Source organism: Aegilops tauschii, chromosome 5, assembly GCF_002575655.3.
Source record: "Aegilops tauschii subsp. strangulata cultivar AL8/78 chromosome 5, Aet v6.0, whole genome shotgun sequence".
Classification (NCBI taxonomy): Eukaryota; Viridiplantae; Streptophyta; class Magnoliopsida; order Poales; family Poaceae; genus Aegilops; species Aegilops tauschii.
In genome coordinates this window covers 102,560,896-102,574,719 of record NC_053039.3, presented here as the reverse complement: position 1 = coordinate 102,574,719, position 13,824 = coordinate 102,560,896, and the positions used below count along the sequence as shown (strand labels likewise).

The window sequence follows — 13,824 nt, the reverse complement described above, 5'->3', positions numbered from 1 at the left end:
GCGGCAGCGCGGGCTCAGGGACGGGCTCCCTGCGGCGGCCGCCATTCCTGTTGATTCTCGTCGGAGAGACCATGCCGGTGGACCTCCAAGATTCATCCATGGCGGACGCCTCGACGCTCCACATCGCCTACCTGGCCTCCATCGTCGACGTGCTCTCCACGGGCAGCCTCCTTCGCTCCGTAGCCGTCCGCGCCGGCGAGGTCCGCCTCACCGCGCGATGCCTCTTCGCCGAAGCCGCCGGCGCATCGGAGGCGAGCTCCAGCCCCGCGGGCTGGATATGCGGTCCGTCGGCGCCGCAAAAGTTGCTGGCCCAGAAGGGGAGGGACTGGATTGCGCACGGCGGCTCAGGGCGTCCGCGCCATGGACGGAGGGCGGTAGGTGGGCTTCCGGCGGCGGCGGGAGCCGGCGGGGGCGGCATGGTCAGCTGCGAGGGCGCGTGGCGGTTGCCTCCTCCCGATTGGATTGGGAGCAGGGGATCGGGAGGAGGGGTTGATTGCTTGCTATTTTAAGATCTAGGGGTGTGTATGTAATATTTTTGCTAAGACACCTCCTTACAATCTGGTCCCACTTGCAAGAAAGTGATCAAACGGGCCAAATCACCCGATCAGTGCTTTTTGCAAGGAGTTTAGTGAAATCACGGTGTTTTCTGCAACAGATTAACGACTTGGTGGTTTTCCGCAAACCTAGCCGCAAATGTGGTGGTTTCTTGCAATTGACTCTCAGCAAACCACCCATACTTGGTCAGATATATATTGTACTCCGCTTTCTTCTGCCCCTGGTACATGTATATTCATGTGAGATCTCATCTAACAAGCATAGTGCCAGTTTCTAAACAAAAATAAGACATCCATATTTCTGCCTAGTCATGGTTACTTATAGTTGTCAACTCCACAGGAAATGGGAGATCTGATGTGTTGAACTTACAAGATTACGTTTAAACAAATGTAGTAGAGTTTAGTTTCTCTCACTTATCAGTTTTAAAGAATATCTCACATTTAACAGAGTATAAGACACTATACTAGTAGCAAATAGTTTTGCAGCGCAGCAACAAATCCTTTTTGTGCTTACACTAGAATAGAAGTTCTTTTCTTACCGGAACATAGAAGCTCCGTTCTAAGCATATCGGATGCGCCATTCTTCATCGACCATACTCCAAGTCACTTTCACTGAAATCGTAGTGAATTTATCAAACTTCACCTTTTCAACCACTGTTCCACGATAGCATGCATCAAATCTGCCTGTCCAGGTATAACAGGGCAGCTTCTGATCAAGACCACAACCGTCTTGAGGCGACCTCTGACAAAGACCCTCTCTGGAAGACCCTTCAACGCAAACATCAAGGTAGCTATCTATCAAAACCCCCACAACAGAACTGAATCTACCACCGGCTTTTGAACGTCCACGAAACAGGCGGATAATATTCCCGAAGCCACTCGTCTTGGCATACAGATTCAGAATAAGGCCACATGCAGGAGCGTAAACTATCTCAACATCAATCTTTGCTTGAACTGCGCTGTTCAGTACGGCAAACTTCAGGTCCAATCCACACTTCTCTCCATAAAGACGTTGGGTTTCAACAAATGATGGTCTGAACATATTGCTCAACTCAGTACATCCTTCAATTAGAAGCTCCTCTTTTGGCCCCTCGTCTGGTTGGCCTTCAATCCGTATGCAAAGTTTGAATTCGAACAACACATGGTCTGTCATATTGATACCTCGAGCAGGGCTTCCCAGTGATAAACGTGCAGTACCCTGCCAATTAGGATCAACGGTTAGCTAAATTACATGTGTATGGAAATGAAAGAAAAATGATCTCTTTAAAACTGATGATGAGATTTTCATTTTACCATTAGACTGCAGATTATTAATTTTGTCACCGAGAACATCCGACATAATTAAACTGAGATACCCCCTCTGTTCAACCTATGGCCTCACCAAGGGTGCAAGGGTGTGTACCAACCTTGACGGTGATGGCATTCTGAACGGTCTACGGATAACTCGCCAAAAACATTGTAGATGGGATCACCCTTTTCTATTCTCTCTTTATATTAGTTTTCGCAAAATGTGCTGACCCGCTTTGCTATTATAGAGATCCCGCTCACTAAGCGTAACCCTAAAGGAACATTCACGAGCATACCCTCAAAGGCATGTAGCCCCATGCCTTGACGAAGTTGGCAGGGTCAGCTTTGCCAGGCCAATCTGGTCTATCTTGGGCGTGTTTGGTTGCCCGCATCGAGTCCAACCAGGCCCGCGCAGGAAGGGAGAGGCCTGTTTGGTTGCCTGGTTTTCCTGTTGGGCCTGCATCGCACGCTCCTCAAAGCAGCCCAGAGCCTGGCTCGCTGGAAACGCTCGGATCGGCAGTTTCTCGCGAGCCAGGCTGAGTGCGGCGCGAGGTCGCATGGTCGGGAGCGAGGCGAGGGCGAGGGGGATGGTGGGAGATGGAAATCTGGCGCGCCGTCCCGGCGCCAAATTAGCCTCACCTCCCTTTCACTCGCTCACCCATAGCCACTGCCCCCCTTTCTTCCCTACTGCCTCACCACCGGCGGCGGCTGCGATTTCAAATCTGCGCTATAGGCGGCGGCGGCGGAAGAGGCGGCGGCGTTTGCGGCGGATCGGGTGCTGCCCTTGCTGTTGGCCACCGTCTGGTCGACCTAGTCTGTGCCATGGCTCCCCCTACGCCATCCTCGTTTCTGATGCCGGTAAGCAGCACCCCCCTCCCCCCTTTGTTAGCTCAGTGGTTAGGCCGATAAGATAGGTGTAGGATCGATTTCCCACTGAACGAACCGTCGAGGTCGACTAGGTTATGAACGCACGGATGAGGCTGATAATCCAGGTAGCAGCACTGATTAGTGTGATTCAGGCATGGGTCATGTTCATGCACCAGAGAGCTGTGCGTCGTGCTGGGAGACCTTTGATCCGCTATGGTCCATTGTTTCCCCGGGAACAGGAGAGATCCAAAATCTGAACTACATCTACAACTGCAATGACGTCGAGGCTCTGTGGATGCTTAGAATGAAAAGAGCACCATTTGCCAGGCTTGTCGAGACCTTCAGGAGCAGGGGGATGTTACAAGATAGCATCAACACCAGTGTCGAAGAGCAAGTGGCCATGTTCCTCCATGTTGTTGGCCATAACCAGAGGTTCAGGGTCATTTACAACACGTTCAGGAGATCAATGGAGACCATCTCTAGGTACTTCAAGCAGGTGCTTTATGCTGTTGGGGAGCTAAGAGGAGAGATGATCAGGAGACCATCTGGCCAGACTCCACCCAAGATTCGCGGAAGCCCAAGATGGTATCCATACTTCAAGGTGAGCATTGACAATATACACTTTTCATGGCTTGATATGCTTGTATTGTTCAAGTTGAGCACTAACACAGGCTTGTGATGCCATTTTCAGGATTGCATTGGGGCAATAGATGGTACTCATGTCACTGCCAGAGTTTCTAGGTCACAGTCTGCAGCATACATGGGGAGGAAGCACTACACAAGCCAGAATGTGCTTGCTGCTATTGACTTTGATCTGAAGTTCACATATGTGTTGGCTGGCTGGGAGGGGTCAGCGCATGATGCTAACATTCTCACTGACAGCATGAGTCGACCTGATGGGATCAACATCCCCGACGACAAGTTCTACCTTGAAGATGCTGGCTATGCATGTCGGCCGGGTATTCTTCCACCCTTCAAGAAAACAAGGTACCATCTCAACGAGTTCTCTGGTAGGAACTATCCTAAGACTGCACAGGAATTGTTTAATCTCAGACACTCCAACCTTAGAGTAACTGTTGAGAGGGCATTTGGAGCTCTGAAGAATAGGTTCAAGATCCTGGATCAGAAGCCATTCCACCCATACTCCACTCAGGTTAAGCTAGTTCTTGCTTGTTGCACTCTGCATAACTGGATCCTCCAGTGGGGCTTTGATGAACACGTGCCTGACGATGTTGTTAGCTCCGGCCATGGTCTGGAGGCATTTGACAATGACGCTTGGAAGAACAAAAGGTTGGAGTGGGCAGAGGCGATGTGGCTTAACAGAGGTCAGTGCAGGATTTGAAGATGGAAGAAGAACAAGAAGCAGCAGCAGCAGCAGCAGAAGCAGCAACAGAAGCAGAAGTAGAAGAGGAGAGGAAGATGAAGATCTGGTAGCAGCAACACCGATGAACTATCCCCTATTAAGCCAATGGCTCTTAATAATTTGAACTGTCATTTGATAGTAGTTAGGATGAACTGTCATTTGTTTAAGTAGATGGCGCTACATGTTCAGATTCTATGTGGTAAGCTCGCCACTAGTTAGAAGTGGTGACAACACCTTATGCAGGTTGCAACCAAACACCATGTCATATGTGCGCCTAATGCAATGCGGGCAACCAAACGCCGGGTCGAAAATGGTTGTCTCATGCAACTAGGGGCATGCAGGCAACCAAACTATGTGCATCTGGGTTTTTTTGCCTGCATCCCCTCAAACCGGCTCAACCAGGCTCGCCGGGCCAGGCTGAATCAGCAATGTAACCAAACACGCCCCTTGTGCCTTAGCAAAGTTGGTAGGGCTGGCTTCGTCTGGTTGATGCATGTGTCGTGCCCTGGCGAAGTTGGTGAGTTCGGCCTTGCCAAGTTGAAGTTTCCTATCTACCTTGGCAAAAGTTGCATGCTCAACTTCGTTGTGCCGATCCCCTGCCTCTGTGGACTCCGTGGCCTTCCCATGCTATCCTTGGAGCATCTCTAGCCAAACCTTCAAAAGTGTTCAACTCAAAATATTACCTTTTGAGGAGTTAAGCCACACCTAGCAGAACCCTCAGCCGGTTTAACTCCTCAAAAAAAATTAGGCAGCTTGTCGTCTTATCAACGAAAATACCTCTCGTGCGGCTCCTCCATATCACTCGACACTCTCCACCCCTGTGTCATCTCCGCCGATTTCCTTTCCCCCGCCGGCCACCGCACTCGCTCTTCTTGGGCCAAGTTAGATTAGCTTGCCGCTGGCGCTGTAGCCAGAACCACCCCATATCTTCACCGCTGCCTTAACCGCCACACTCTCGTGGATGAAAAAGGCCACCACCGAGCTCGGTTTTGTCCAAATCAGAACTGGCGGACGACCGAGATGCCGTAGAGCACCCAAGGATGAGTTAGGAGGCTCGAAATCGCGACCACACTGGTGAAATTCTAAAAACCGGAGTTCGGCCACGGCATTACTTTGCACCCAATCGGAATAGAGCAAAAGGCCATGCCAAGCTTATGAACGATTACTTTGCACCCAATTCAACCTATCCAGAGAAGTATTTTCGCCGGCGATTTTGGATGCACCAAAGTCTCTTTCTCAGCATTGCAAAAGTTGCTGAGGAGCACGATCCATGGTTTACACATATGAGAAATGCATCGGGAGAGATATGTGCAAGCCCATTGATGAAGTGCGTCGTGGTTGTTCTAGTGCTTGACTATGGGTGTTCGGTAGACGCCATTGATAACTATGTCCGCATTGGGGAAGATTCTATCCTAGAGGCCGTTCGAAGATGCACACAAGCCGTCATTGAGATCCATGGACCAGAGTACTTGAGGGTACCCAATGATGAAGACACGGAGACTCTTGGGTTGAGTAAAGAGCAGAGACTCTTGGATTGAGTGAAGAACGAGGATTGCCAAGGATGCTTGGATCAATTGATTGCATGCATTGCACATGGAAGAATTGTCCTACGGGATTGAGAGGTCGGTACAAAGGGCACTCCAAAGATCCAACCATCATTCTTGAGGCAGTTGCATCGGAGGATCTATGGATTTGACATTCTTTTTTTGTCTTGCATGGCTCTCATAATGACTTGAATGTGCTTTCTAGATCAGCATTGTACGCAAGGCTTGTTGCCAGAGATGCTCCTCCTTGCAACTATGTTATCAATGGCCGTCAGTACGCGATGGGCTACTACCTTGCAAATGTCATCTATCCTCCATGGGCCACATTTGGTGAAGACAATCTAGCATCCTAAAGGCAACAAGATATCCCACTATGCAATGCGTCAAGAGTCCAAAAGAAAGGATATTGAGAAAGCTTTCGGTGTGCTTCAAAAGCGCTTTGCCATTATTCCGAGTATTGGAAGCCAGAGGTTCTATGGAAAATAATGACATGTTCCATCATCTTGCACAACATGATCATTGAGGATGAGAGAGGCATGCCAAAGAACTTTCGGTACATCTCCAATGGGGATCCTGTCGAGCTGGAACACAGTACGACTATCTGGCCTCCACACCCTCATCTCCTTTGCCAAGGCCTATGAACAACGACATTTTACTCCAACATCACCAGACGAGCTTTTCTGGGCCTATAAGTCCCTCGTGCCACTCCGATTCTCCCGGGGTGAATGCAGCCAAAATACCTTCCCCGCCAGCACCGCTAGCACTTGTTCGGTTGTCAACCACTCCAGGGCCAACCCCGCGATGGCAGGTTCGGCGCCTCACCCCTGAGTTGGCAGGACATCGTTGCCAGGGCCTTTGCTTCAACTGCAACGAGATTTATGTTCATGGTCATTGGTGCACGCGGCTCTTATTCATCGAGGCTAACGACTACGACCACCACAACTGGTAGCACCCAAGGTCCCTTGGGAGGCAATTGACAACCGACAACTTGCAAACAAGTTGTTTTTCAAGGGAAGGGGAAATGTCATATCGTGTTCATGCTCCAGCCAATTTATCCAAAAGTCTGAACTGATGGAGAGAGGTGGGCAACATATTTTAACACTCCCCTCCACATCTAGGTTGGTTTAGCCCTTAGCCTGGGATCAATGTAGGCCACAAATATCATTATTTTTAACACTATGTTAGTAGGGTCAAACTCGAGATCTCTTGTTTGGAATTCTAGATGAATTGGCTAAAGCATGAGTTCGGTAGTTATGTGGTCCGGCCCATCCGACATGGAGTATTATCCCTTAATTAGAGTCCAAGTTGATTAAGCAACTTTGTTAGGAAAGAGTCCAGTAGTTTAGAGACTGTATTAGAGTTCGACTACATTTACCGGCTTGTTGGTCAAGTCTTGTCTATTATATAAAGTGGCTGACCCCCTGTATCAATAAAGCAGAGAAGAATATTGTCATTTACTTTATTTAATTTTCAGTAACTAGATTATGTCTGTAGTAGATTCTCCCAAGGTAAGATTAAATGGTTAACCTATGGAATTTGCCTTGCTCTTTCTACATATCAAAGCATAAAAGAGGCTTGAGTAGATTGTAAAATGCCTTTGTTTTTCCTTTGAAACTCAATCCAAATGTGAAAATCCCTTCATTTTCCTATGTGTCCTTCATTTGAACCAAATGGATGAATAGTGTCACCAAATGAAAATGTCCTATTCTATGCTTTCCCCTACTTTTCCTATGAATAAGGAATAGCAACAACAACAAATCCTTTCGGTCACAAGCAAGTTGGGGTAGGCTAGAGTTGAAACCCATAAGATATCGAAACCAAGTCATGGTTCTGGCAGGTGGACAGCTAGCTTCCACTTTTTACGGACTCCTCCCTTGTCAAGTTTGGTCTACCCTGACCACTCTTAAGATTATCAACATGCCTTAACTGTCTGCTACGCACCACTAGCGCTTTTGGAGGCCTGCGTTGTACATGCGCAAACCATCTCAGACGATGTTGTACATGATCATCGACCCTTTCTTGCGTGACCACATATCCATCTCAACATGCGCATCTCTGCTACAGCTAGCTATTGGACATGTCGCCTTTTAGTTGGCCAACATTCAGCGCCATATAACATCGTAAGTCAAATCGCCATCCTACAGAACCTGCCTTTTAGCTTTTGTGGCACTCTGTTATGACAGAGAACGCCAGAAGCTTGACGTCACTTCATCCATCCAACTTTGACTCGATGGCTCACATCTTTATAGATATCACCATCCTTCTGCAGCATTGACCCCAAATATCGAAAGGTGTCCTCCTTATGATGAAGGACACCTTCACATCTTCATCGATATCACCATCCTTCTGCAGTATTGACCCCAAATATCGAAAAGTGTCATTTTGAGGTACCACCTGCCCATCAAGGCTAACTTTCTCCTCCTCCTCCTCATGCCTAGTAGCACTGAAACTGCACCTCATGTGAATTCAGGGTGGGGTGGTGGCCCTCTAACTCAACTAGTTTGTTGCAGCACGGATTATGCGAGGAAATAAACTAATTCCAGGGCCCTGTTAAGATGTTTATCACAAACTTACAAAAACAATGCCTATCTGGAGCTTTGACAATTGACATGATGCAATTATCTTATACTTTCAGAACGAAAAAAGGTCCGAGCAGAAAGTTGCAAGCCTGTAAACCAAATTACCATTTTCCGATTCACAGCCACAGCTTCATAATTATCAATCTCGCGCTTGTAGACATAGTTGCGCAGGGGTTTGATCCGATCCCGTGCTGCGAAAAAACCAAATATTTTGGCAGGTCCAGGCTGGGTATGGTGATAGCCAACGATTTTAAGATCAAAGAACTGCACCAAGACCATTGTAGATCGATCACAGCTATTTGAGCAATCATTGATCCCAACATCGTTAACAGTGACTGCATATTCAATAGATGAACCGTGCAATTATACTGAGATACTATATAATTGGGGTAAAAAAAGATACTACATAATCAGTGACAGAGGATAATATGATGTATGGCAGCGCGGCAACAGAAAGTAGTAGATTATTTAACAACAGAAACGTACTTTCAGACTCGTCATGGAGTTCATACTCTTCACAAAACCAATCCCTCTCTTTATCAACAAGGGGGTCATTGTATGCACGGAAAAGAGAGAGTGGCGCAGGGCCACGAAGAAGAAAATCAGGATTCGCATAGATTCTATAAGTCTGTTCACCACGGTCATAACTAACCCTTGGAAAATCGTCAACTGTAAAAGGTCGGTTTGTCCCTACATGCAAAATCATCGAAATAGTGAAATCAAGTAAGAACTTTGTCTAGGATGTGGACTTGCACAATCCGTACATCCCTTACTGACATGGAAGCTAAATGTACAAGGCTAAAAATCCCTAGATGAATCACTACAGAAAGCATTGCAGAGAAACCAACTGTGATTGACTAGGCTACACTCAGTATACCTGAAAAAAAAATCCACATTCATATTAAGGGTGTGTGCCCAATATCTTCAAGTTAAGCACGGACCTCATGTTCAAAAACACGATTTTATTTTCGATTATAGGGCAAGTCTGTATAACTAATTCAGCAAGATGTTATTATTGTTTCTGAATCATTTTTCTCTTTGCTGTATGTTAAATCGGGAGCAATGATCCATAACTAAGCAAAGCCGCGAGGAAACACAAATCAAGTGAAATATCGATTACGGGGTTTGTCTTACATTCCTCTTCCTCGTCACTGCCGCTGGCGCTGTCGCCGAATGTCCATCCGGCGTGGTCCTCGTCCGTCGTGATGGACATGGCTGAATCCCCAGAGTCGCTCGGAGAAGTTTTTTTTTTAGAATGTTGGCAGGAGAGCTACCAAATTCATTGATCAGAAGAGGTATTACAAGTAACACCCCCAGAGGAGGAATGCACCGCATAAGACGAGTGCTAAAAAAGAAGAAAGAAATGATTGCTCGGTTTATCAAGGGAAACCAGGCGAAAACCTAAGCAACGCCAAGCACCACAAAACATACAACACGCCAGAAAGGCGAACACCCCACAACACACCCGGCCGGGTACTCGAGCGCCTTCGCTGCTACCAAAGTGCACACCAAAAACCGTCATGTCAATCCAGGCTGCCACAAGCATCTCCACAAAACTCGACGACATCGAAGAGGAACGCTATGTCCGAAAGAGCAAACATATGCCGCTTCAATCCCACGAGATTGGCAGACATAACTTGCCTAGCGCACCTTGCATGTGAAGGGTGCTTCTGCTGCTCTCATGGAGATGTCACATAAGCCGTCGCCAACCACCTCCATGAACACTTAGTCCCTCTGACCGAGTCTAGCTCCAAGACGATGTCCTCGAGAGGAAACACTTAGTCCTCGAGAGGAAACACGATGCCGGGCATAGCCAATGGCGTCGTCATCATCCGACCCGGGAGACCAGATCTAGGGTTTCCCCTGAAGCATGTCGAGCAAGGGAAGGAGAGGACTGCAACATCGATGCCTCCAACAAGGGGACGGAGCCCGTAGGCACCGCCATCGACGGCTCCGGCCGCAGCCGGAGTACGGCTTTCGCCGGCAGCCTCACCCGCCCAAACCCAGGACCCAGCCAGCTCTTCCAGCAGATCACCTCCATGGCGCCCGAGCGCTGCTAGACATCTCACCCCCAGGACGCGCCCACAGGAGGTCGCCGGCCGGCCACCCCGCCAGATCTGCACCGGGGAGGCCCAACACGCGAACAGGTCCGTCCAGATCGGGAACGCCACCTGCTCGCCACGCCCGGGAGCTCAGCTCTCCCGCAACTCCCGCGCACGCCATCGCGCAGCCCCGCGCCCAGTGGACAGCCCTGCCCACGCCGCAACCGCGGCGCACCAGATCCGCGGGAGCCCGCAAGGCGCCGACCAACGCGGAAACGGCGGCCCTCCACGAAGCGCGTGCCGCCCAGCCTCCAGCGCATCAGGGTGCGATGCCCAGCCACCAGAGCGCGCCGCGCTGTGCTCGCGCCCCTCGGCCCAGTTGAGCAGCCCCGCGCAGCTCATGCTCCAGGCGAGAGGGAGGAAGAGGTCCGCCGCCGCTCACGCCGCGCGGGCTTTGCCCGGCGGCGGCGGCGGGGAGGGGCTCTTGGTTGTGCGGGCTCCGGCGGCTAGGGTTTCGTGCCCGGGCCGCCCCGCGGGGGAGCGACACGGGGCCGGGGGGGGTCGCTCGGAGAAGTTGAGGGGGAAGGAGGCCTCTTCTTGGTTACTACCGGCACCCCCGCCGATCTCCGCACCCACACTGTCCACGCCGACGCAATTTTGTCGACGCCGCCTAGGCTTTAGAGGAAGAGGAGAGGGTGGTGGTAGGTAGCATTTGGGTTTATTTTTAGGGTAGGAATATGAATTACTGACAGGTAGGTGGGTTACGGAAATGTACTAAAAAGTGAAAGAAAAAAAACGAACCGGCAAATCAATTGTAATCTGCCGTCGGCGAGATTATGCTGTGCGACTGCCTCAGCGCCGGTACGGTCCACCTTCCTTGTAGGTTCGCAGTGCTCATTCGTCTGGGATTTTCGGGTTGGAAATGCTCGGGGCCGTGTGCGTTACACCCAATTGCAACCATGGCTTCTGGACAGGTTCCACACCTGACTCATTCTTACGTGCTGTTGCCTTTTCATCATTATGTTTTCTTTGTTACTGTGATTTTAGTTGTAATTCAATGCGATTTGTTTGATTTCCAATCTAACCAGCCACATCCATTTTGTTTCTTTCCTTCCATTTTATTTCTTCCTTTCAGATTTTGTATAATTTGTTTGCGAGACGTGTTGAACCTGAGAAGAATAAAAAATAAGACTGCTGGTTCAGGTTTACATCGGTCGGACCGCTGTTTCATCGTGTTATTGGCAAACAAGAACCGAAATATTTAAGCAACTTTTTCAAGAAAACTAGTCAATATGTACGTGTAATGCACGTTAATTTGGAAGTATATTAAATGCATGCGGATATTAAGTAGGATATTATTTGCGTGTTATTATATAATTAGTATTATATTTGGTATGAAATTAACTGCACGCTAAACGTGTTGAACGCTCGACATTAAAGCAATCTAGGTCGTTGAATTGACATGATTTGATGGTCGAAATTAATTGGATGTGCCCCATTGGGTCTTTTTATATTCGTATAGATGACCTCGGATCAAATTTACATGTAATATCAAATGTAATCTATATTACGAATATCCATTTCTGAGCCTGAACTCATCTACACCCGGTCAAGAGAAAATTCAAAATAAATACTAACAAAATAAACAAATCCTTTTTTTTGCATGGAAGATGATTTGGTGCGTGAAGTCCGCTCCAAATTTTGATCACTTGGACCTATGAGTAGCTCTCAGCAAAAAAGACAAATCGAGTTAGAACAGTAGATGAACAGTAAACTATTTCACAACCCCAAATTTGTCATTTTCGCCAAGAGCTACTAAGGTGTCCAAATGAGCTAAGAATTGGAGCGGACCTCGCGCACCTAAGCTTTTTCCATGCAATAAAGATAGATTTTTTTATTTTTTAGTATTTTTCTTTTGAATTTACTGTTCACCATGGGAGCACCTATTTATCTTCTACTGGTCCAGGTCCTTTCTTGGCACAAGTCGCACGCCAGGACCGGTCTAGTTGTCAACAACGGCGAGAAGCCTTGGGCCGTCTGTCAGGCCTAGGTCACTGCATAACACTCCCCACCCCTTGAGGAGCGGCTTGACCCCAAGCCGTCAGAGCAAGGTACCTCCGATGAATAACGAAGGTTATTTCCAGGTATCGTGAGCTGCAGAATAATTTGCCCAGCACACCTTGATTCGAGGTCTCGCTTTTCTTCCTGGCTGGGTCACTGCACTTATATTTTCCCTTTTGAATTTGAATTGGGTTTCAAAACCAAATATGTTTCAAATTCGTTTTAGAAAATAGGAAGAGGGTCAAGGTCATCTTTTGGACCCATGGACTTTCATTTCCTGCCAAAAAAATGCAAAACCATTTTTAATAATTCTCTTTTGATTTTTTGTTTTCAATGAATCCAACTCAGTCCTTTTGGGAATTTAATTGGCTTTGAATATTACTTGGGGCTTATCAAGAAAACTTTTACCCAAATAATACTCTCAATGGTTGGGTTCGTACCACTATTCAAAAAATCTTCCGATTCAGCGATTTATCGTCCGATTTATCGCTACTCATGGGGTGAACGATAAGATTATTTCTTATCTTCACCGTTTATCATTTGGGCCAATTATCACTCTGACAAGCGATTTATCAGGAATCTACCGATATATCGCACCTATTCCAAACATTATGTTTGCAAAAACTATGTTTATTTGTGTTTTGTGGGCCTAGTTATGCAATATGTACTATTGTCCTATTTAGTTTGTCATTATATGAGGATTCAAAGGCTAGGAATCAAGGTAACACTTCTGTGCACTATTGTTTTGGTGTTGAATATAGCATATTTTAGTATTGTGAACCTAAGATTTGCAAAATGGCCAATTAATAGTCGACCGATAAAATCAATTAATCGATCGATTTCTGATTAATCTCTAATCCCGGCTGACCGAGACGCTAACGATAAGCAATATCCTCAACATTGGTTCATACCAAAGCTTGCTAGGGCTTTCTCTGGTTGCTTTTGGATTTTCATCCTCCTAGGCAAACAATCAAACAATTCAAAGTCAATCATAAGCATTACTAGGCAACCACAGGCATTTCCTAGAAAAAAATTAATTCTTTATGAAAATTTTAACATACCAGATTTGGGAAAAATTGGGGATGTAATAAACTACCCCCCTTGAAAGAGATCTCGTCCCGAGATCTGGAAAGGCTAGAAAGAAAGGTCGGGGTTTGGGGTTCTCTTAAATTCCATTTCCATGTCAAGGGTATGTTGTCTGAGCAAAGTCAATATCTCTTGCATCCTTGGGTCCTTCAATCTTTAGCAGTTTTTACTGTCTTCAAGATAATTTTATGGCTGGTAGCTCTATTTCTCAAGGCTTCCCTATTACTGGGGTCTGGTTGAGGTGTGCGATGCCTCCCGGAACTATCCTTATTTCTCTAGGTCTCTTGTGTTGTAGGTTGCTATCACCCTTAAAAGAGATTAAGGTTGGGGCCTCCTGTGACTTCTTACCCCTTGGGTGCTTATACTGGTGGTCACTTCATATTTTATAATTATGGTATCATCTACCGGCTTGATAAGTCTTCCGTTCTTCTGTCTCAGTGG

General features: G+C 47.4%; 1 protein-coding gene across 1 annotated transcript; it reads right to left on the bottom strand.

The window, feature by feature from the left end:
- Positions 1-1,113: 1,113 nt before the first annotated feature.
- Positions 1,114-11,261, bottom strand: LOC109733536 (uncharacterized). Its single transcript, XM_040389369.2, has 3 exons — positions 8,681-11,261; positions 8,300-8,529; positions 1,114-1,752 (listed from the first exon to the last, which is right to left on the bottom strand). Exons 1-3 carry the CDS (start codon positions 8,898-8,900, stop codon positions 1,114-1,116), a joined length of 1,089 nt encoding a protein of 362 aa, XP_040245303.1. The 5' UTR covers positions 8,901-11,261.
- Positions 11,262-13,824: the final 2,563 nt, after the last annotated feature.